Source organism: Choloepus didactylus, chromosome 2 (genome assembly GCF_015220235.1).
Source record: "Choloepus didactylus isolate mChoDid1 chromosome 2, mChoDid1.pri, whole genome shotgun sequence".
Lineage (NCBI taxonomy): Eukaryota > Metazoa > Chordata > Mammalia > Pilosa > Megalonychidae > Choloepus > Choloepus didactylus.
Genome location: NC_051308.1, coordinates 64,169,278 through 64,194,031, shown reverse-complemented (window position 1 = coordinate 64,194,031; position 24,754 = coordinate 64,169,278). Strand labels below are relative to the sequence as shown.

Sequence of the window (24,754 nt, the reverse complement as noted above, 5' to 3'; positions counted from 1 at the left end):
AACAGTGAATATGTGTGCCTCTTCCTCCACACCTCTCCAACACCTGTAATTTTCTGTTGTTGGATAATCACCACCCTGGAAGGTGTGAGATGATATCTCATTGTGGTTTTGATTTGCATTTCCCTAATAGCCTGTGAAGTTGAACATTTTTTCATGTTTTGAGCCATTTGTATTTCTTCTTCAGAAAAGTGTCAGTCCATGTCTTTTGCCCATTTTTAAGTTGGGTTGTTTGTCTTTCTGTTGTTGAATTGCAGGATCCCTTTATATATTTAGAATATTAAACTATTATCTCATATGTGCTCTCCAAATACTGTCTCCCATTGCACAGGCTTCCTTTGTATTTTTTTGACAAAATCCTTTAATGCACAAAAGTGTTTAATCTTGAGATCCTATTTATCTATTTGTTCTTTGGTTGCTTGCATTTTGGGTGTCAGGTCTAGGAAGTCACCTCTTATCATAAGATCTTTAAGATATATTACTCTATATTTTCTTCTTAAAGTCTTATGGTCTTAGTGCTAATGCTTAGGTCTTTGATCTATTTGAGTTAATTTTTCTATAAGGTGTGAGATAGGAGTCCTCTTTCATTCTTTTGGAAATAGATATTCAGTTCTCCAAACACTATTTATTGAAGAGGCTGCACTGTCACAGTTGTTTTTGCTTCACTGCCTTATCAAACATCAATTTTCTATAGATGTGAAGGTCTATTTCTGAACACCCAATTCAATTCCATTGGTTGGTATATTTACCCTTATTCCAGTACCATGATGCTTTGACCACTGTAGCTCTGTAATATGTTTCAAATTCAGGTAGTGTGAGGCCTCCCACTTTGTTCCTCTTCCTCAAAATATTTTTGGCTATTCAGGTCACTTTGCCCTTCCAAATAAATTTGGTTTTTGGGTTTTCTATTTCTGCAAAGTAGGTTGCTGTAATTTTAATTGATATTGCCTTGAATCTATAAATCAGTTTAGGTAGAATTCACATTGCATCTATATTTACTGTTCCAATCCATGAAAATGGTTTGTTTTTCCAATTTTTTAGGTCCTGTTCAATTTCATTTAGCAGTTTCTTGTAGTTTTCTTTGTATAGTTCTTTTGTGGCCTCGGTTAAGGTTATTCCTAAATACTGGATTCTTTTGGCTGCTGTTGTAAATGGAATTTTTTTTTGATTTCCTCTTCTTAGTGCACATTTCTTGTGTATAGGAACTATTTTTACATGTTGATCCTGTAGCCTGCCAATTTGCTGTATTTTATTGATTAGTTCTACTAGCTTTGCTGTAGATTTTCCTGGATTTTCTACATATAGAATCATGTCATCTGCAAGTAGTGAAAATTTTACTGCTTCCTTTCCAATTTGGATGCCTTTTATTTCTTTTTCTTGCATAATTGCTCCAGCTAGAACTTTCAGCACAATGTTGAATAACAATGGTGACAGCTGGCATCCTTGTTTTGTTCCTGATCTTAGAGGAAAAGCTTTCAATATTTCCCCATTGAGTATTATGTTAGCTCTGTGGTTATCATATATTGACTTTATCATATAGAGAAATTTCCCTTTTATTCATATGCTGTAAATTGTTTTCATCAAGAAGGGATGTTGAATTTTGTCAAATGCCTTTTCTGCATTGATCAAGATCATCATGTGGTTCTTCTGCTTTTATTTATTGCTGTGGTGTATTACATTAATTGAGTTTCTTGTGTTGACCCAGCATTGCATACCTGGAAGATATCCCACCTGGTCACGTTGTATAATTCTTTTAATAATCTGCTGGATTTGATTTGCAAGTATTTTCTTGAGGATTTTTGCATCTATACTCATTAAAGAAATTGGTCTCTAATTTTCTTTTTTTGTAGTATCTTTATCTGACTTTGGTATTAGGGTGATGTTGAGTTCATAGAATGAGTTAGGTAGCTTTTCCTCCTCTTCAATTTTTTTGAAAAGTTTTGGTAGGATTGATACTAATTCTTTGTTGAGTGTTTGGTAGAATTCACATGTGAAGCTATCTGGTCATGAAATTTTGGGGAGGGGAACTTTTTGAAGACTGATTCAATCTCTTTACTTGTGATTGGTTTGTTGAGGTAATCTATTTCTTCTCAAATCAATGTTGATTGTTTATGCTTTTTTAGGAAGTTGTCCATTCATCTAAGTTATCTAACTTAGCAACATATAGTAGGTTATACTGTCTTCTCATCTCCTTTATATCTGCAGGGTCAGTAGTCATTTCTCCTTTCCATTTCTGGTTGTATTTATTTGCATCCTCTCTCTCTCTCTCTCTCTCTCTCTCTCTCTCTCCCTCTCTCTCTGTCTGTCTGTCTCTCTCTCTCATTTTTAACCTGAGTGTCCATCTATTTTATTGATTTCTTCAAAGAACCAACTTCTGGTTTTGTTGATTCTCTCTATTGTTTCCCTTTTCTCAGTTTCACTTATTTCTGCCCCAATCCTTTTATTTCTTTCCTTCTGTTTGCTTTGGGGTTAGTGTCCTGTTCTTTCTCTAGATCCTCCAGGTGAACAGCTGATTCTTCAATTTTCTTTCTCTCTTCTCTTTTAATTTAGACATTTAGGGCAATAAATTTCCCCCTCAGCACCACCTTTGCTGTCTCCCATAAATTTTGATAAGTTGTGTTTTTATTGTCACTTGCCTCGAGGTATTTACTAATTTCTCTTGTAATTTCTTCCTTTTCCCACTGGTTTTCTAAGAGTGTGCTGTTTAGTTTCCATATATTTGTGAATTTTATGACCTCCTTCCTGTTATTTATTTCCAACTTCATTTCAGTTTGATCAGAGATAGTGTTTTGTGTAATATCAATATTTTTAAATTTGTTGAGACTTGCCTTGTGATGCACCACGTGGTACATCCTAGAGAAAGTTCCATGAATACTTGATTAAAATGCTGTTGTTGGCTGTAGTGTTATATAAACGTCTGTCAAGTCTAGTTAGTTTGTCATGCAATGCAGCATCTCTGTTTCCTTATTGTCTTCTGACTAGATGTTCTATCCGTTGATGAGAGCAGTGTATTGAAACCTCCAATTATTTATGTAGAGGTATCTACTTTTCCTTTCAATGTTCTTAGTGTTTGCCTCACCAATTTTGGGGCAATCTGGCTGGATTCATAAATATTTATGATTGTTATGTTTTTTTGATGTCTTGACCCTTTTATTAATATGTAGTGCTCTTCTTTGTCTCTTTTAATTGTTTTACCTTTTTTTGGTAAAAATTTTGGTTTTAAAATTTTGTTCCTGAATTTTAATAATGATCATTTTAAAAAATCTATCCTATTGAAGCTTTTTTACCATTATTTTAAGTTGAGATTGTTCACACAGCATAAAATTTTCCAAAGATCCAAAGTGTACAATCACTTGCTCATGATACCAACATACAGCTGTGCATCCCCTACCACAGTTAGATTTTGATTTCAATTTTTAGAATATTTTCATTACTCCAGAAAAGAAATGAAGACACACAAAAAAAGGAAACTCAAATCCTCCCATATGCCTACCTCCCCCCTTAATTATTGATACATAGCATTGGCATAGTACATTTGTGACTGTTGATGAAAGAATGTTAAAATACTACTAACTGTAGTATATAGTTTGCAATAGGTATATGTATTTTTCCTGTATGACCCTCTATTATTAACTTCTAGTCATAGTGTCATACATTTGTTCTAGTTCATGAGAGAGATTTCTAATATTTTCACAGTTAATCATGGACATTGTTCACAACAAGATTCACTGTTTTATACATTCCCAACTTTTATACTCCAGCTTTCCTTCCTGTGACATGTGACTGAGCTTCCCCTTTCCACCACCTTCACAGAACATTCAGCACTGTTAGTTATTCTCACAATGATCTCCCATCACCTCTGTCCATTTCCAAATGCTTAAGTTCACCCTACGTGAACATTCTGCTCATAATAAGCAACTGCTCCCCATTCTTCAGCCTTGTTCTATATCCTGATAATTTACCTTTCATGTCTATGAGTTTACATGTTATAAGTAGTTCATATCAGTGAGACCCTCAATATTTGTCCTTATGTATCTGTCTTATTTCACTCAAGATAATACCCCCAAGGTTTCATCACCAACTCATTGTTTTAAAACAGTTTTGTTCACACACCATACATTCCATCCTAAGTAAACAATCAATGGTTCCCTGTAAAGTCACTTATTTAAGTATTCACCACCATCAGCATTATCTGTATAAGGACATCTTCATTTCTTCCACAAAGGAGGAGGAAGAGTCAAAGCAGGGAGAGAGACAAGAGAAAAAAAAAAGAAGAAAAAGAGGAAAAAAAGGAAAAAAAAACATGACATCTAGGAAGCAAGAAAAGGAAAGATAGCAATAAACTAAAATAGAATAAAGAGTCACACAACATCACTAGTGCTGAATTCCATATACTTCCCCTAAGTGCCCCCATCTGCATTTGGCTTTTGTATATTGCCTATGTTATATTAAAGGAAGCATAGTACAATGTTTCTGAAAACTCTAGTCTCTAGTTTGCAATGATTGTATTTTTCCCCCAATCCCACCCCATTTTTAACACCTTGACATTCATTTTTTCTACCTTACATAAAAACATTTGTACCAGGAGGCTTTGCATTTCAGGACATGTGGGGAGGGTGCTCCTGGCTCAGGTCCAGTTTTTACTTACAGATTTTATGCTACAAACTCGGGCATTCCTCCCAATTCAGGTGGTGTATGATGACTGGTTGGTCATGTTTTTTCCCCTGCAGTTATTCCTGATTATTTTCTACTTGTTCCTTGCAGTTTATTAGTTGTTCCAGGAAGACTAACTAACCTCTCTGCTCTATGCCACTATCTTCTTTCCCTCCTCTATTGCAGCGTTTAAATTTATTTATTTATTTTGACTTTACTTTCTAGAACATTTTTTTTGGTAGTGAACATAGTTTCTCTTAATAACAGAAAAAATATTTGTTATAAGAGTGGCCTAATTAGGTAAATCAATTAGGTAAATTACCTACTCTTTCTTAAAGGTGACTCTTACATCCCAGTTAACAAACCTGAGAACCATGTTCTGTCTCTGGTCTGTACCTCTCTCTGCTGCCTGTAGTTGCTTAATTGTTTTACTTTTGAAGTCTAATTTGTCTGATATTAAATAGCTACTCCCACTTTCTTCTGGTTGTTGTTTGCATGAAATATCTTTTTTCAACCTTTCACATTCAGCTTATTTTTGTTCTTGTGTCTAAAGTGAGTTTTTTACAGACATCTAATAGATGGGTCGTGTTTTTTAATCCATTCTGACCATCTATGTTCTTTTATTGGGGAGTTTAATCCATTAACATTTAGTTATATTAATGTAAGAGATGTAATTTATTCTACCAGTTTGTCTTTTGAATTTTATATGTCATATTTTAGTTTTCTCTCTTTCTCCTTTTACCCTTCCTGATAGTCTTCATTTCTACACTCTTATCCAAACCTCTGTCTCCTGTCTTTTCCTATCAGCCTGCAGCACACCCATTAGTATTTCTTGTAGGGCTGGTATCTGATTCACAAACTCTCTCAGCGTCTGTTTTTCTGAAAATATATTAAACTCTCTCTCATTTTTGAAGGACAGTTTTGCCAGATATAGATTTCATGGATGGCAGTTTTTCTCTTTCAGTATCTTAAGTATATCATACTTCTCACCTCCATGGTTTCTGCAGAGAACTCTGTGCATCATTTTATCGAGCTTCCCTTGTATGTGATAGATCACTTTTCTCTTTCTGCTTTGAGGGTTCTTTCTTTGTCTTTGACATTGGACAATCTGATCTGTAAGTGTCTTGGAGTAGGTCTCTTTTGAGCTGTCCTCCTTGGGGTATGCTCTACACATACTTCACACATACTCTACACATACTTCACACATACTTCACAAGTCAGTTTTCTCCAGTGAAAACAGGCCCAGGGATTAATGAAGGTGGTGTAACTCTGTTCTAAAGTGCCCTTGGGAGGACATCCAGATGATGCCTAGCTTCTCTATGAGTTCTCACAACTTCTGTGCTTTCCTGGAATGTAAGCTGCTGCTGCTCTTCTGTCACCTATTTCTTCATAGTCAGAAGGTGGTACTGTGTCTTTAGTTCTCAACTGAATCTGCCCCTGCCATTGGCATTGTTGAGACAGAGGCTACAAGCCACTTTGGCTGGGGCAGGTTGAAACTGTTCTTGTATCCCAGATCCTGGGTTCTGATTCTCTACAATAGCTGAAAATTGCGCTGAGCGAAGTGCCCTTGTTTTTTTTTTTCTATTTTCTTTTCTTTTTTTTTTTTTTTTTTTTTGAGGTGGGGTAAGACACATTGAGAAGTTACAGTGTCTCTCAATCAGCCTCACTTCCACCCCTGCCAGGGCATGGTTGAGGCAAATTGCCAGCTGCTTTCTGTGACGGGTGGTTTGAATGTGTAGCTATTCTGAGATCTAGAGTCCAGCATCAGTGTTCACTAATCAGAAGCCACAGGCACTGTCCAGCATTGACACAGCCCCATGTTTTTCTTGGGGAAGTGACTTCCTTCAACAACTTGGCCCCTGCCACCCCAAGAATTTACTGTCTCTCAATCAGCCCCAATTCTATCCCTGGTGGGGATGGGATTGAAAGTAAGGATGCCAGATTTTTGTCCTGGCTTGTGACAGCCATAGCCATTCTCAGAGCTGGATATAGCACTCCAAGTTTGCTAATTGAAAGCCATAGACACTATGTGGGCTTGCCACCATTTTTCTTGGGAATAACTCATCCTTCAGCACACTGAATCCCACTTCCATGAGTGGTTACTGTGTCTCACATTATGCCCTACTTCCTCCCCTGCTGGGAGCCATTTGAAACAGGTTCTGCCAGGTACTTTCTTCCCTGGGTGGGTTGTAAATTTAGCTGTGCCTGGAGCTGGTACCCAACAGAACAAATTTGTAATCAGAAGCCACAATCTCTGCCCAACCGTATTCCCCACCCCTGTTCCTGGAAGAGAAGACATCTATTTCCAGCCATGGAGTGGCTCCTGAGGTAGCTGGTAATGCCAGTAGTGATGGTCAACCTCTTCATCCTGGAGAGATCTACTCACAGATTTCATCTCAGTTTATCAGTCTCTTCTTTCCATTCTTCCATGGAGAGTTTATAGTATAATTCTAGTCTCTGATGCCCCCAAAATAATTGTTTCAGACAGTTTTTGATAGTTTACTACCTTGCATAGAGGACAAAACAATTCCTGGTGTTCCCTGTTGTGCAATCTTGCCTTCTTGGTTCCTTTACTTCATGATAACAGTTGGAAACATTATCCAAAATTACTCAGTTGGTTTATCTGCCACAATCTTTGCCTTTCATCTTCTTGTGGAATGACAAATACACATATGAGGACAATATGATACTACTTCAAAAGTTGTTAAGACTTTATTAATTCTTTCAATCATCTTTTTCTCTCTGTTTCATTTTGGAGAATGCCTGTTACATTATTTTAAAGCCCATTGATGACATTTTTTGCATTGTACATTCAGCTGTGAATTTTCTCCATTGTTAAATATAACAATTGGATGCTGTATTTTCAGTTCTAGGATTGAAGTTTCATTCTTTTATCAAATTATACATCTCTTCAGATATTATTCATATATATTTATCTGTATTTCCTCTAAATTCCAATAGTTTTTCTCCTATATTTTAAGTATATGTTTTACCTGCTTATTTTTCATTTGGTTCTCTTTGGACCTGTTTCTAGTGATAGATTTTTTTTTCTCTTGAATACAGATCATATTTTCTTCTTCTTTGCATGCCTAGCAAGATTTTATTGTACATTGTGACTGAAGAAGGGGCACTTGTCAAATATGTGTCTGTGGCTCAGCGTGGCTAATAGATGTTACACTGAACCCAGGTGAAGAGGAAAAGGTAGTTTAATTTAAGCCAACAGGAAGACAAGGGAAATTATCCCAAATCTGTATCTCTGAGTGTCTTTTTAATTGGGTTTTATACCCAGGTTCAGAGACAAAGAGAACTAATCATTGAATTAACATGCAACAAGAGTGACAGACAAAAGGCTATCTATATCTAGGAGGATTGGGGCACTCTCCCAATGATTTTTTATTTGGCTAAACCCATGAGAGACAAAGGGAATCAATTTAGTTATTTTTGTTTTCCTGTTTTCTTCAGGAGCCAAGTGGCATTTGTAAAAGGTGCAAACTTTACATTTACATATCATGTAACACCTTTGGAGTACTTCAGTAATTTAATTATTCCCTGTTTTCCTGTTTTCTTCAGAAGCTAGGAGACAAGGTGAAAACTTAACATTTACATATGTTTGCACACCTTACATTTACAAATTGCTCCTTTGTGAGAATAGGAGCTTCCACTGTATCCTGTTTCCAGCTTTGAAGGTTAAATTTTACAATTTCTTCCTTGCTTATATTTTTTGGTTATATTTTAAAGGTTATTGTTACATGAATAATATATTGTAGAGATTATAGACTGTGATCTATTCATCTGGAAAATATTTACTTTTCTTCTGGAAGGAAGTAATATTCCTGGTAGAAATTTATTATTCTATTAAGGTTTTGGCGTTCTGTTTTATTAGGGTTGGTCTATTTCAGTTTATCTTAGTCCAAGTGAACAGTTCATAGTTAACTTCTGTGATCTGCTAATTACTCCTAAAACATCTGTTCTCTATTTCAGTAGAACAGGTGATGAATTTGCCAGTGTATACTGGCTTTGAACTCCAATCTCTTTCTCTCCACACTGGACATTTAGTTGAATTTTTCACTTTTTCCAGCCTTACAATAATTTTCTTTTCAAATGATCTGCTTGGAGTTTTCAAGTCAAACATCCTCAGTGAAGAGACACTAAAAATTGAAAGGGAGCTGATAGGTAGCTATTTTGTGGCTTCACTAATGGACTTCCCTTTCTTCATGCATTCCCCTTCTAAATTGACAACTGTTCTGCCAGCCCCAGATTCAGACCTGCTTTGCCCATTGAGATAAGATTCCTGCTTTTCACTTAAGCCTTATCAGTTGAAAAACTGGATAAATAAGGGTCTCATAGTTTGATTTGATTCTTTCAAGAGTTGAACAGCTAATTTCTCCTTGCTTATGCCCACTCAAGCTGCTAAATTTTATATTTCATTTTGGATTTGTAATTATTATTTGTAGAAGGGTGAACCTGATATAAACTGTTATTGCAGAAGTTGTATATATGTATATATATATTTATATATCGTTTTTAAATTTATTTAATCCTTAAAATTGCTATATCTATAGCACATAAATAAACAAATGATTAAATAAATAAATACATAATTATGCATGCATTAACTTGTTAATGCATGTATAATTGGTCACCAATTGTTTTTTCCACTTTTATAGTAATATTGTAATTAGAATATTAACTATCTGTTAGTTAGCAGCTCCTTCAAAGGGAAGGATGATATTTTTAGGCATGAGAAATATAATTGAGCATAACTTATTCATACATGGTGTGCCAGTTTTAATGTATTGTGGCCCTCAAATGCCATTATCTTTGATGTAGCCTTGTGGGGCAGATGCTTTGGTGCTGATTAGATTTGCTTGGAATGTGCCCCACCCAGCTGTGGGTGATGACTCTGATGAGATATTCCCATGGAGGCATGGCCCCACCCATTCAGGGTGGGCCTTGGTCAGTGGAGCCATATAAATGGGCTGACTCAAAGAGAAGGAACTCAGTGCAGCTGTGAGTGATGTTTTGAAGAGGAGCAAGCTTGCTAGAGAGGAATGTCTTGGGAGAAGGCCATTTTGAAACCAGAACTTTGGAGCAGATGCCAGCCACGTGCCTTCCCAGCTAACAGAGGTTTTCCGGATGTCATTGGCCATCCTCCAGAGAAGGTACCCGATTGCTGATGTTTTCCCTTGGACACTTTATGGCCTCAAGACTGTAACTGTGTAGCCAAATAAATCCCCTTTTTGTAAAAGCCAATCCATTTCTGGTGTTTTTCATTCTGCAGCATTAGCAAACTAGAACAGATTTTGGTACCAGAGAAGTGGGGTGTTTTTGCTCTTGTGTTTGCAAATACCAAACATGTTGGAACGGCTTTTCAAATGGATACGGGGAAGATTCTGAAAGAATTGTGAGGAGCTTGATAGAAATGGCCAAAACTGCTTTAAAGAGACTGTTTATAGAAATATGGACTCTAAAGATACTTCTGATGAGGACTGGAGTGGAAATGATGAATGTATTTTTGCAAACTGGAAGAATGGTGATCCTTGTTTTAAAGTGGCAGAGAATTTGGCAAAATTGAGTCCTAGTGTCAGATGGAAGGGAGAATTTGAAAGTGACAAGCTGGAATACTTAGCTGAAGAGATCTCCAGACTACATGTGGAGGATGTAACCTGGCTTCTTCTTGTAGCTTATAGCAAAATGCGAGTGGAGAGAGATAAACTTAGAACTGAACTCTTGGGTTCAAAGTAACCAGAAGCTGATGGCTTGGAAAATTACGAGCTTCCAGGGGGTGGAATCTCAGAAGCTACAGCCCAATGTGAGGATGTAACCAAACATGGAACCCAGCCACCATCTCAGTACAAGCCACAATTTGAGATGGAATTATCCAGAAAGGATTTGTGGAAAGTCCTATTGTCTGATGGCTTTGACCCGTGCATGCTTCATGTGAAACCAACAGAATTTTTGCAAGATCTTTACAGACAGAGACATTGCCAGTCTGGACTGTAGAAGACAGACAAGGAACAAACTAAAGGAAAAACGTCTTCAAAGACAGAGCCATGGAGGTTGAGGTCTGGAGTCAAGAGGTCTTGGGCTGGGAGAGCGGAGTGGCCCACATGCATGGAAAGGGTGAGTTTGCCCTGGAGGTCAAGGGCAGGCCTTCCACCTCAATGCTCAGGAAATGTCTTGCCACCCCAAGCCCCAAAGAGGGTGGAACACATTCCCAGGAAACTAGGGAGAGCCTGGCTGCCACTACACTGTTCTGAAGGGGTTGAGCATGTGCCCCAGAAATGGAAGGGAATCTGGGAGCTGCCCCGATGTTTGAGGAGGGTTGGGCCGATAAGGTGGTCTCCCCAATGTGTGGACATGTTGGAGCACTCACCCAAGTGTTTGCAGAGGAAAGGGCTGCCACAAAGGCCCTTAGGAAGGGTTAGACTCCCGATCTCTCAAGCCCCAAGGATGCAATGTTTCGTAATTGACTCTCAGACTTTGAAATCTAATGGAGTTTGTCCTGTGGGTTTTAGGAACTGTTTTGGTCCTGTTAACCCTGTTTTCCTTACTCTTTCTTCTTATGGCAGTGGGAATGTTTACCCTATGCCTGTCCTGCCTTTGTATATTGGAAGCAGATAACTTGTTCTGAGTTTCACAGATAGAGGGGAATTTTGTATTAGGACTGACCACATGTATAATTGATTTTGATGGAATCTTGTACTTAACTATTGTTACTGAAATGATTTAAGTTTCTGTGATGTTGTGGGATGAATGTATTTTGTATTTGGAAAGATAATATCATTTTGGGGTCCAGGGGGTGGAATGTGCCAGTTTGAATGTATTGTGTCCCCCAAACGCCATTATCTTTGATGTAGCCTTGTGGGGCAGATGCTTTTGTGCTGATTAGATTTGCTTGGAATGTGCCCCACCCAGCTGTGGGTGATGACTCTGATGAGATATTCCCATGGAGGCGTGGCCCCACGCATTCAGGGTCGGCCTTGGTCAGTGGAGCCACATAAATGAGCTGACTCAAAGAGAAGGAACTCAGTGCAGCTGTGAGTGATGTTTTGAAGAGGAGCAAGCTTGCTAGAGAGGAATGTCCTGGGAGAAAGCCATTTTGAAACCAGAACTTTGGAGCAGATGCCAGCCACGTGCCTTCCCAGCTAACAGAGGTTTTCCGGACGCCATTGGCCATCCTCCAGTGAAGGTACCTGATTACTGATGTGTTACCTTGGACACTTTATGGTCTTAAGACTGTAAATGTGTAGCCAAATAAACCCCCTTTTTATAAAAGCCAATCCATCTCTGGTGTTTTGCATTCTGTAGCATTAGCAAACTAGAATACATGGAAAAAAAATAAAGAATAAAACATTTAATAAGAGAAAGAGCAGTACATATAAAGATGAGGCTTCCATGATATTCCTCGAAAAGAAGAGAAATCAATGTATGAATCAGAATATATTGAGCCCTAAAATAAATATGTTCTCAAATACATTCACTAATATGACTTTTTAAAGATCAGATTGTATTCCTAAGCCCATGAAAATATAGTTATTTGACTAAATTCTAAATATACTTATTAGTTTGCAGAGATACCAGTTTATTGAAGTTGGATGAAAGTAACTGTCGGAAATAAAGCAATACCTGTAAGGCAATAAATGCTCACTTGGTTCTGGAGGAGAAAAGAATTTATTTATGATCTTGCAAGAAAGGGCACAGAGCCAAAAACATGGTGGGCTGGTGCATGAGAGGAAGAGAATGGTGATCTTTTAATCTCCTTTTCCTAATGCAAAAGTCCCTCCTGTTTCCTCATTGGCTAGGTACTACAGAGGTTACAGCCTATTGGAGAAAACTTACTAGCCCATCTTTGAGATTTTAATTTGTACAGCCTGTCTGAGAGAGCCAACTAGCACATTACTGAGATTTTCAATTGATCAGCCTATCCAAGAGAGTTCATTCTGTTTAAATTTTCTGCTGGGAGTACCCTCCTTTGATTTTACCTCATATCTCTTTACATTCCAGTAACCATGGTTACTTTTCCATATAAGGAGCTGGTGCAGATTCTCTCTTTTTTCCCTTTACCACAGGGCTTGTTTAAGCCGGTTCTGCCTCCATTTTCCCTATTCCATGCCTCACCTATTTTCAAGAATGTTTTGTTTAAATCTTAGTATTTGATACTACTTTTATAGTCAGTCCTTTCCTGTTCCCACAGAAGTTGTACATGTGCTTAGCAGGTGATGAATTCCAAGAAATTATTGTGAAACCACTTAGAGGAACTAAAGCATGATTTTGCAAAACTCTTTGTACCTTGATGTTTACTAAATGACATTAATTAACTAGCTGATTTTAAAGCACTTAAATTCAGACTCGCACTGGATAACTGCTACTGAAGCATTTGCTTCCAAATTGTGGAACTGGAATATATGAATTTATATACTTTCAGGAATATCTAATATGTTGCTCCTCATCAATGTCATTCTCAGCTTGTGGGTTTCCTCTGCTGAGGGACAAGGTAGGTTGAAAACAGATTTGAAAACTCAGCTTCTCTTTTAAATGTAACTTTATGTCATGTCTACTTTCCTGTGTCTGTAGTTTTGGCTGAATCAACTTGTAGAAATATTTTGTATTGTGAGATTCTAATAAAGTATATCTTCATGGGAAAATTATCTCTTATTCACATAAGGGGAAAATAAGCTGTGCTTTCTTTATTTTCCAGTTCCAATATAGGAAGAGCCATCCAATTCTGTTTATGGAGACATGTAAATATTCTAATAAAATCTAGAAAATATTTCACATTAAAAGCCCAATTCTGGAGTCAAAATTTTATGTAAGTCTTATTTCCATTACAGAGAAAGTCCTGGGAGTATGGATGGTTCCTTTATCTTCATTGTGGCCTTCATGGATTTTTATGTCAAAATACCAAATTGAATATTATAAACTTGTATGGTTTATTGTGCCAATTATACATTAAAAATCTATTAAAATTTATCATTAGCAATTAAATATTTAAGCAAAACTAGAAGTATGAAAAAAGGAGTATCTCCTTTAAGAAAAACTAGAATATATAGTCAATTTACAATGCAATGACAATAAATTTTAGTTACTTTACTCAGTTCCTTGACAAACATTGAAACAAATATAATTGCATATGATTTCTATTACTAAAATAATAAATTCTTCACTATATATTTTTAAAAGCCTGTCATTTAAAAAAAAAAACAGTACTCTCATATGCAAGTTATTATAAATTAAATGCCCACTTGGACTGAACCACTCTTATGCTCCTCCACAGATATTCCATTTTTCTATGTGATTTTAATCATGGAAATATTTCTAAACAATTTATACCTCATTTAACTCTAAAAATGACATCAACACATACCTTGGTGTTCTTCCTTATAGATTTTTCCCTCCTCTAAATCATTAATACAAGTGGAATACTGAAGCTAAATAAATAAATTTATCACTTTGTTTAGTAAACTAAAGTATAATTATTCATTAACTTAAGATATGATTTAAATATAGGCAATAATTGAAAATAATAGACAAGAACACAGTTAAAATCTTTTAAAAGATTCTTTTATGTTTAAGGAATATATATTTACTGTTTTTATTGAAATGATACAAAATCATGTAAAGGTAAAATTAAATTTCACATAAAGTTCAATTTCCTGTATCACATTTACAGCATCATATAAGTGAATATAAACTTATTTGATCATAGTTTTATTGATAAATGCTATATTTATGTAAAATAACAAAAATTAATGATAATATCCTGATTGTATAAAGATTCTAATTCAGAAATTTAAGTTTACACTGTATTATTTAGAACATTGAAATTCTTTCTTAGGAAACACTATGAAAAATAGGAACACATTTGAGCAAGAAGTCTACTAGATTGTCCTATGCTTTTATGTGGTACAAAACAGAGGTTTAATTGGCATAAGGAATTTGTGAACCTAGATAATAAATACCTAAAGCACAGTCAAAGACACTACTTCTTCACACTTTAGTGGTGAAAACAAATTATCATTAATTATTCTAGAAAATATTTACTGTGAATATTTTATCTGCCAACTCCTTCCATAAGTGTTGGAGATACAGTTGTCTATGAGAGACAGTGTCTCTTAATTCACAGATATAATGCCAAGAGGGAGACATTAAAAATACATAAATGACAAAAATAAAGAAAAGAGAAAATAAAGGTTTAGAATGATGTACATGATAATATAAAAATTATAAGAATTCAAGGAATGGAAGGAACATTTCATGAAAGATGGTTTTGGAAGTCGTCTCTAGTTTTTGACTTTAAGGTTAAGATCTGAAAAGAAAAGGCCAGATCCATGCAATAGCATTGCTGCATTAAAAGACATCTATTGTTTGATGAAAAACTAGGAAGCTACTTTGACTCATATTAAAAGCTGGGGTATGAAATTATTTTATTAAAGGCTGTATAAGCTCAATAGATATTATGAATTTTACTCCTAGTACAATGAGAAACAACTGGGAGGTTTTAAGCAGGGAAATCACACAAAATGCGAGTTTAGAACAAGACCACTACAGTGAAAAATAAAAGTCATTTTTGATACAGTAGTGTGGTCTATTATTGACATATTGCATTAGTGTGGTATCATTTTTTAAATTGAGTGCCATGAAATGGTATCTCATTGTGGTTTTGATTTACATTTCTCTTATGGCTAGTGATGTTGAGCATCTTTTCAGGTGCTCTCTGTCCATCTGTATATCTTCTTTGGAGCCATGCTTACCTAATTCTTTTGCCCATTCTTAAATTGAGTTGTCCTTTAGTGAGTAAGTTGAAGGAATTTTTATATATATATTCTGGGTTTTAAACCTTTATCAGATAGCTGGTTTCCAAAAATTTTCCCTTTTGTGGGTTGAAGTTTTAATTTCATGATAAAGTCCTTTGAAACACAAAGGTTTTTAAAAAATGTTGAGGTCCCATTTATCTATTCTTTATTTTGTTGTTTCAGTTTTGATGTAAAGTCTGAGAAACCGTTCCTACCACAAGGGCCTGAAGTTGCTACCTGATGTTTTCTTCTAGGAGTTTGATAGTTATGGAACTTATATTTTGGTCTTTGGTCCATTTTGAGTGATTTTTGTATTACGTGTGAGATAGGGGGCCCTCCTTCAATTCTTTTTCATTTTTACACATGATGATCCAGTTTTCCCATCATGATTTGTTGAAGAGATTATTAATTCCCAATTGAGTTGTCTTTCCCTTTGGCAAAAATCAGTTGGCCACATGTGTGGGGAATGATTTCTGAGCTCTCAATTAAATTCTATCATACTATATGTCTCTCCTTTTTCCAGTAACATGCTGTTCTGAAATTGTTGTTCATATTAAGTTTTAGGATTGGAAGTATGAGTCCTCAATTAATTCTTCTTTTCCAAGATGGCTGTGCCTATTCAGGGACCCTTACCCTTCCATATATTTTATGAATGGCTTTTCCATATCAACAAAGAAAGTTGTTGGAATTTTGATTAGGATTTCACTATGTCTGTAAATTGCTTTGGGAAGAGTTGACATCTTAACATTATTTAATCTCAGAATACATGAGCTTGGAATCCCTTCCATTTATTTATTTATTTTTTAAATGTAATTTTACTGTGATATTTTCACACACCACACAAACCACCCGAAGTATACAATCAGTGGCTCACAGTATCATCACATAGTTGTGCATTATTAACATGATCAATTATAAAACATTTTTATTACTCACAGAACTAAATAAAAAGAAAAAAGAAAACCAAAAATATCCCATGCCCCTTATCCTCCCCTATTACTGGCCCATAGTACTGGTGTGGTACAATTTAATTGTTGAGAGACTATTAAAATATTATTGTTAACTAAAGTCCATAGTTTGCAAGCAGTACATTTTTTCTGTATACACCTCTATAATTAAATCATTGTAATACTGTCATACATGTGTTCTAGTTCACGAAGGAGCATTTTTATATTTATGCAGTTAGCCATAATCATTGTCCACCACAAATTCCATGTGTCATGCATTCCCATGTGTTAACCTCCAATGTTCCTTCTGGTGACTTACATACTCTAAAATTCCCCTTTCTACCACATTCACACACCATTCAGTAGTGTTAATTATTTTCACCATAATGTGCTACAGGCACCTCTGCCCATTTCCAAATATTTAAGTTCAACCTAGTTAAACATTCTGCAATATTAAGCAGCCACTCCCCATTCTTTAACCTCACTCTGCATCCAGGTAACCTATACTCTAATTTTATGTCTATGAGTTTACATATTATAACTAGTTCATTTCAGTGAGATGGTGCAATATTTATCATTTTGTGTCTGAATTATTTCAATTAACATAATGTCCTCAAGGATCATCCATGTTTTCCCATGCTTCAGGACTTCATTCTTTCTTACTGCTGAATAATATTCCATTGTATGTATATGCCACATTTTGTATGTCCATTCATCAGTTGATGCACATGGGTTGTTTCCATCTTTTGGCAATTGTGAATAATGTCACTATGACACCAGTTTGCAGATAACTGCATCCCTGCTTTCAAATCTCCTAGATACATCCCAAGTAGTGGGATTGCCATGTCATAAGGCAACTCTATATTTAGCTTCCCAAGGTACCACCTAACTATCCTCCATAGCAACTGTACCACTTTACATTCCCACCAACAGTGAATGTGTTTCCATTTCTCCACATCTTCTACAACATGTGTAGGTTCCTGTTTGCTTAATAGTGACCATTCTAGTTGGTGTGAGATGATACTTATTGTTGTTTTGGATTTGCATTTCTTTGATGGCTACAGTGATGTTGAACGGCTTTTCAGGAGCTTTCTGGCCATCCATATATCTTTTTGGGGCAATGTTTATCCAAGATTTTTGCCCATTTAAAAAAATTTGGTTGGTTGTTTTTTTGTGATTATGTTGAAGGATTTCTTTATATGTACTGGATATTAAACCTTTATCAAATATGTGATTTTCATATATTTTCTCACATTGAGTCGGTTATGTTTTCACCCTTGTGACAAACACCTTTGAAACCCTGAAATATCTGATTTTGAGATTTCATGTTAATCTATTTTTTTATTCTTTCATTGCTTGTGCTTTGGCTGTAAAGTCTAAGACACTACCACTTATCAGTAGATCTTGAATCTGTTTCCCTAAATTTACTTCTAGGAGTTTAGTGGCACAGGTTATTATATTTAGGTCTTTGATCCATTTTGATTTAATTTTTATATAGTATGAGGTGGTGTTTCCCTTTCATTCTTTTGCTTATTGGCTGTCCAGTTCTCCCAACATCATTTATTGAAGAGACTGTTATGTCCAAGTTGAGAGGACTTGGGAGCCTTGTCAAAAAAGAATTATCCATAGGTGTGCGGGGCTATTTCTAAACTCTCAATTCAATTCCATTGATTTATATGTCTATCTTTATGCCATTCTCATGCTGTTTTGACCACTGTGGCTCCAGAATATGCTTGAAAGCCAGGAAGCATGAGTCAGCTCACTATATTCTTCTTTTGCAAGATGTTTTTGGCTACTCAAGGCCCCTAAACCCTCCAAATAAATTTGATAATTAGCTTTTCCATGTGTGCCAAATAGGTTGCTGGAATTTTAATTAGCATCACATTGAATCTATAGATTAATTTAGGTAAAACTGACATCTTAATGACATTTAGCCTTCTAATCCATCAGCACAGAATGTCTTTCCATTTATTCAGTTCTTCTTTGATTTCTTTAGCAATGTTTTATATATCTCTGTATACAAGATTTTTACAACCTTGTTTAAGTTTATTCCTAGATATTTGATTCTTTTAGTTGTCATTGTACATGGAGTTTTTTACTTCATTACCTCTTTTGATAGTTCATTACTACTGTATAGAAAAACCATTGATTTTTGCAGGTTGATCTTTTATCCCACCTCTTTGCTGAACTCATTTACTAGCTCAGGTAGCTGCTTTATGTTGTGTTTTTTTTTCCAGGATTCTCTAAATATAGGATCATGTCACCTGCAAGTAGGGAAGGTTTTACTACTACCTTTCCAGTTTGGATAACTTTTGTTTTTTTGTCTAGGTGCTCCAACAAGTTCTGCAGTTGATGTCGAAAATATATGGTTACAGTGGACATCTGCTGTTAATGTGCTGTTGGATTTGATTTGCTAGTATTTTGTTGAGGATTTTTGCATCAATATTCATTAGAGAATTTGGTTTGTAATTTTCTTTTCCTGCAGTATCTTATCTGGTTTTGGTATTAAGATCATGCTGGCTTCATAGAAGAGTTAGGTAGTGTACCATCCTCTTCAAATTTTGAAAGAGTTTGGGCAGAATTGTATTAATTCTTCTTAGAAAGATTGATAGAATTCACCTGTGAAGTCATCTTTTCTTGGGCTTTTCTTTTTTTGGAGGTTTTTGATAACTGATTCAATCTTTTCACTTACAATTAGTCTGTTGAGGTATTGTATTTCTTCTAGAGTCAGTGAGGTTGTTCATGTGTTTCTGTGAATTTGTCCATTTCATCTTGGTTGTCTAATTTGTTGGCATATCATTGTTCATTGTATCCTCCTATGATCATTTTTATTTCTGTGAGTCAATAGTAATGTCCCCCATTCATTTCTGATTTTATTTATTTGTGTTTTCTCCATTTTTGTCTTTCTCAGTCTATACTCATTTATATTCTAAAGTTACATACCAAAGAGTACAATTAAATGGTACTGGCATTTATAATGGCTCAAATGTTTACCTTTAATGGGGTCTTTATTTTTTATGCTGCTTTGAACCATTCTTTAGTGTCCTTTCCTTTCAGTCTGAAGAGCTCCCTTTAGCCTTGCTTGTAGAGAAGGTACAGTGCTGAAGAAATTCCTCAGCCCTTGTTTACCTGGGAATGTTTAATCTCTCTCTTGTTTTTGAAAGAATGTCTCACCAGAGATAAAATTGTTTGTTGATCCTTGTTTTCTTTCAGCACATTATGTATTTCAAGCCACTGCCTTCTTGCATCCGTGGTTTCTGATGAAAAATTGGCACTCAGTCTAATTGAGACTCCCTTGTACATAACACATTTTTCTCTTGCAGCTTTCAGAAATACTTCCTTGTCCTTTGCATTTGATACTTTGATCAATATAGGGCAGGGTATGTTTTCTTCATATTCATCCTGTTTGATTTTCTGTGTGCTTCTCAGATTGCATATTCACACCTTTTGCTAACTTTGGGAAGTACTGACTCATTATTTCTTTAACTATTCTGCTCCTTTCTCTTTCTTCATTTCTTTCATTATGTTACATAATGTGCATGCTTGATGTTGTCTCAGAACTCTCTTAGGCTATTTTCCCTTTTTATAATCCTTATTACATTTTGCTGCTCAGCCTGTTTCATTTCCGTTGTCTTGTCTCTGAGTTTGCTGAATCTGTCTTCTACTAGCTCCAATCAGCTGTTTCAAAACTCCAGAGAATTTTTCATTTCAGTTATTGTGGTCTTCAATTCCAGTGTTCCTCTTAGGTTTCTTGTTAAAATTTATATGACTTTACTAAGATTCTCATATTGGTCATTCTCATAATGCTTATTTGTTGTTCTCCTGAAATTGTATAGTTTTGTTTTGTTTTGGCTTTTTTTTTCTGTATTTTCCTTTATCTCTTTGAGCATATTGAAGATCATTTTTAAGAAATCTTTGTTTGGGATGCTCACATTCTGGTCTTCTTCATTGCCATTTTCTGGGTGTTTATCCTCTTCTTTTGGATGGGCCATCATTTTGTATTTCTTTGTTTGTCTTGTAATCTTGTTGCCCACTGTACATCTTAATATTTTTAAGTGTTAACTCTGGGATTCATTCCCTGAGGTGTCTCTTTCTTGATATCATAATAATCTAGAGATATGAGAGCAATTTTGTTGAATTTCAGCCATCCTAACAGGAAACTCCATCCAAGGTAATTGCAAACTACAGTGTCCTCCCTGTCTTTTCTGGACGTGTCTTGTGGGCTTGTGCTTAGTTGCTTTGTAGTTCCCTGTTTACAGGAGTTTGAATGGTCCCTCCATTTCCCACGAGACAGATCCTCTTCCAGTTGTTTAAAATAGGTAATCTTTGCCCCAGATATTTGCCTCTACAGTTTCTAACATTGCTTTTACTGTTTTCTCAAGCTCTTTTGCCTAGAGGGCAAATTCTGGGAGGGGTGGCATGCTGAAAATAATTTCCCAGGGCATACTTTCCCACCAGAACAAGGCCAGGGACCCACGATAGGAGTGTAGACTGGCTCCAAACAGCACAGGGCATGGGAGCAGGCAGGGCACCAGGTGCTACTTCCAGGGCTCCCCAAAGCTGCTCCCTTGATCTGTCCAGGCAATGAGCACGTGAACTTGTCCTTTGAAGTTCTAAGGAACAATAAAGTCTTTGTCTCCTCAGAGTTTTTCTTTCAAAACAACTCTAAGATTCATGTATTTTCATCATATCTCTTTTATATCTGAAAGGTCTGAGGTCAAAAACAGTTAAATTATATACCCCCTTAGGTTATTAAGGCATAAACGTCAGAGATAAAATTAAAGTCTATGTTATCTGTTAACGAAGTCCAAACTCTTAACCATCATTACACTGTGGTTTGCTCTTATATGCTGCAGTAGATGTCAAGCATTTGTGTTTCAAGTTGTAATTTTGTAATACTGGCTTTCAGAGTAGATTTTTAAAAATTTTAAAAGGCTGACATTTATTAACTCTTTCCACTGATGTATCATGATGGCATTCTGTGTTTGAATAACTCTCCTAAGAAGTGGCCTTTTGTTATATTTGCACTGAGAGGTTATTATAAATACTTGCTGAGCAGAATTGAAGCCACTAAATAGAGCTTTGCCTCAAAATATCAAATCTGTAGTACAGTGTAACCCAAGATTTCTTTAGTGGGATACTGTTGACTTGTGCATCATGGACAATCTGATGATGTTGACTTTTGTAATGAAATATTACACTCAAAGTATTTATCTTAGACCCATACTTCATTTTAATGTCACTATGGCAGAAATTTCTGCCCTGTTTATTGTTTAACATTATACAAAATCTTCAAATTCTTACCAATTCCTTAGTCTAATTTACCTGCAGAGAGAGGCAGACATCTTTTTAAGAGCCCCTTTGAGCAAAGCTCATTCTTTGAGTCAATAATGATAAATTAATATTTATAATCAGCATAGCAAATATGGTATACTCTGGAGGCACGAAGAAGGGGCTTCCATTCTTACCAGTAGATAGCTGTGGTTAGTGAAAACTCTTTAACAGCTGATGGTATGTCTTAAAGGCCATGAGTTGTCTCGATAATATGTCTTAAATGATAATATATCTTGGTGATATGACTTTAATGACTAAGAGAAGTCTTAAAAGAAAGCTGGGAATTTCTTAGATTGAAGATACGGAGGGGAATCACTGTAAGGGCACTAAGGCTTCAATGAGCATGGAGCTCTGCTGATACTTGTTCATTGTTCCTGCAGACCCCAGTGTAGGATGCAGGTCAGGGAGAAGAGAGTGATGGGTAAGCGGTAGGCTAGTACAAGGTTCTGAGTTTCTATATGCACCACACTGAAGAATTTAGATTTTGCTCACATTGCTATGAGAATCATTGAAAGATTTTAAGTGGAGCAATGAAGCAACTTGGTGAAGGTCTTAAGTTATGCAAGGATGGATTAGAAAGACAGGAGACCAGGACTAGCGAAAATAGTTTGTTGCCATAATACCAGAGAAACATATTTGAGAGAAGGTAGTGTCAAAGTCATAAAAGCAGGTCAGTTACTTTTCAGAGGTGTAATGAAAACGATTTAATTAATTTCCTCCACAAAGTGTTCAGTCAATAATTACTCTGTTATAGTTAAGTAGAAAACATATGATTTTTAACCTTACTTAGTGTAAATACTTATCACAATAAGTCTATATATATATACATATATATATTGAATTTTCTGTGTAAAGAATGTTACTGGCCACCATTTATTTTAAGAGGACTAACTGATCCCCCAAACCAAATAAAAATTGGCAACATAATTTTAAACAAAACTTAACTTCCTACAACAATGAATGGTAAGAGCAATAAATAAATCATTTATGAAGCATGAAAGTAAAACAGTACTTTTATTTTATATGGCTGGTTTATTACCTAGTGGAAAAAAAAATTGTGTTTTCATAGGCCTCTGTCTTGGTCACAGTCCTTCAGTTCGTTATCAAAATTTTGGAACTTACTCTTATTAGACATTTCCTGTAAGTTACAGATTAAAAATGGAATTGCTATAGCTCATAAGAGTGTTTATAACTAGAATGAGTGAGTTCAATATCAATGTTGAATGGTTTTTGAAGAGAGTGAAAGAGGAGATGCTGTATGCACTTGATTTGGATGGAGTCCAAGTCCTTTATGTAAAGGAATGTTATCTTTCTTTTCGAACTCATTTGTAATATATGATATCAATCATTTTAATTCTTATAGGTTTTTAAATACATAGTTTTATTTTTGTCTCTGAACCAGAGGATTAATTTTAATAGGAATCTACTCTTCAAGGATAAAGATAATATCTCTGAAAAATGAAGCATAGAATTTTATATCTTGAAGATCAATTTTGAGATTGTTATAAGCTCCTTGCTCTGAAGATAGAAAGAAAGAGGACCAGAAAGTTTCAGTAGCTAATTAAGTTGTTGGTTGATAGTCTAAAAGCACCTCTAGAGCAGAGCCAAATCTATAATAGGCCCCTAATTCCAGGCACACCCAATTCTCAAATAATTATATTGCCTCCTCTATAGCCCTTCTTTCAGCTTTAAAAAGTAATAGTAATATCAGATGAGGAAACCCTCAATTGACAATGGCATTAAATGAAAGAAAGTGGAGATTTTAATTAATTGCGGGTCTAACATGAATCAACAAATATATTGGTACTGGAAGAAGAAAAATCTAACTCTCTAGGTTTTCATAATGGAAGGATGTTATTCAGAGACAGAGTTAATCTCAACTGTGTTCTTTGCCCTCCAAAAATTATATCCAGAATATGGTGTTCTTCTTAGCAAGCCACTATTAAAAGAGATGGTTTCAAATGATCATGGCCTAGAAGTGAGAATAAAGTCAGTTGGTGGGTTTAAGAAATACTTTAAGAAGAATACCAAGAAGATACAGCTGTAGCATGGCAATTACTGTCTGAGATGTTTGCAACCATTCGTGAAAAGGACAGAGTAGGCGTGTAGTGTGGGCTCCGCAGGGTCCAGCAAGTTCCACCGCTGTTCGAGTGAGCTTCCGAGAGGGCGACTTCCAGAGACGCTGCTGTACTGTGGGGGGAAGAGGAGTCGACACCTTGAGAGTCCTTCTGAACATCAAACCACATGATTCATAATTACATGTATAAATCTTACTTCAGTTATCCTCCTAGAAATACTAGAGTTAATTTTGGAGATGAATTTAAAATTAAAAAAAAAAAAATTAGCTTGATCCCAAAACAGCTTCTATAAGAACATTTCCTCCTGAACAAACTTCACTTTCAGGCACTGTTAACAAAATATTTTAAGAAAGATATTAAAAACCAGACAATAACAACCCATATTAGCTCTGAGTTAGGCCGAGGGTATGTGGTCCCGCTGTATTCCTTCGTGGTATTTATGGAGACTAAACAAAGGAAGGCATTCATCCCCGCCTCTGACAGTGCCCTCCACCAAATGCTTCACTTCCACAGTTCCTCTGAAATAATCATGGTTAATTTATCATCCAATTATTAAACCCAATCATCCAATCATAACTTATTAAACACTTACATGAAATCAGGCCTTTCCTCTGTGTTGAAGGTAAAATTGAGAATTAAACTCTCATTCTAGCCTTCAGTGCATTCAAAGTAAGACTTCAAGTGCTCAGTTTTATGTGGTCTTATGTCTCAGTGTAGTGTGTCCTCTTCATCTAAGTCATCTGATTATTCTAACTATTTTTCATGTCACAGCTGTCCAGTCATACCTCCTACTTAGTGCATATTTGTTTTCACAATGGGAAATCTCTCTGTTTTACTAGAAATGTTACAAGTCCCATACTTGTTATCTTGAATGCTTCACTCACACTCACATACCAGTATACTTTTACAATAGATTTTCTTTCTTTCTTTCTTTCTTTTATATTTTTTT

At 35.7% G+C, this 24,754-nt stretch overlaps 1 protein-coding gene across 3 annotated transcripts in view; it reads left to right on the top strand.

Annotated features, from left to right (window-relative positions):
- The first annotated feature begins 12,990 nt into the window (after window positions 1-12,990).
- LOC119526187 (complement factor H-related protein 4-like) overlaps window positions 12,991-24,754 on the top strand; it is a 70,491-nt gene continuing 58,727 nt past the window's right edge. For all 3 annotated transcript variants that reach the window (XR_005215140.1, XM_037825113.1, XM_037825112.1), the window contains exon 1: window positions 12,991-13,147. Coding sequence is in view for 2 of the 3 variants with exons in the window: in XM_037825113.1 (XP_037681041.1) it covers window positions 13,090-13,147 (58 nt within the window). In the remaining variant the exon portion in view is untranslated. The remainder of the gene's footprint in view (window positions 13,148-24,754) is intronic.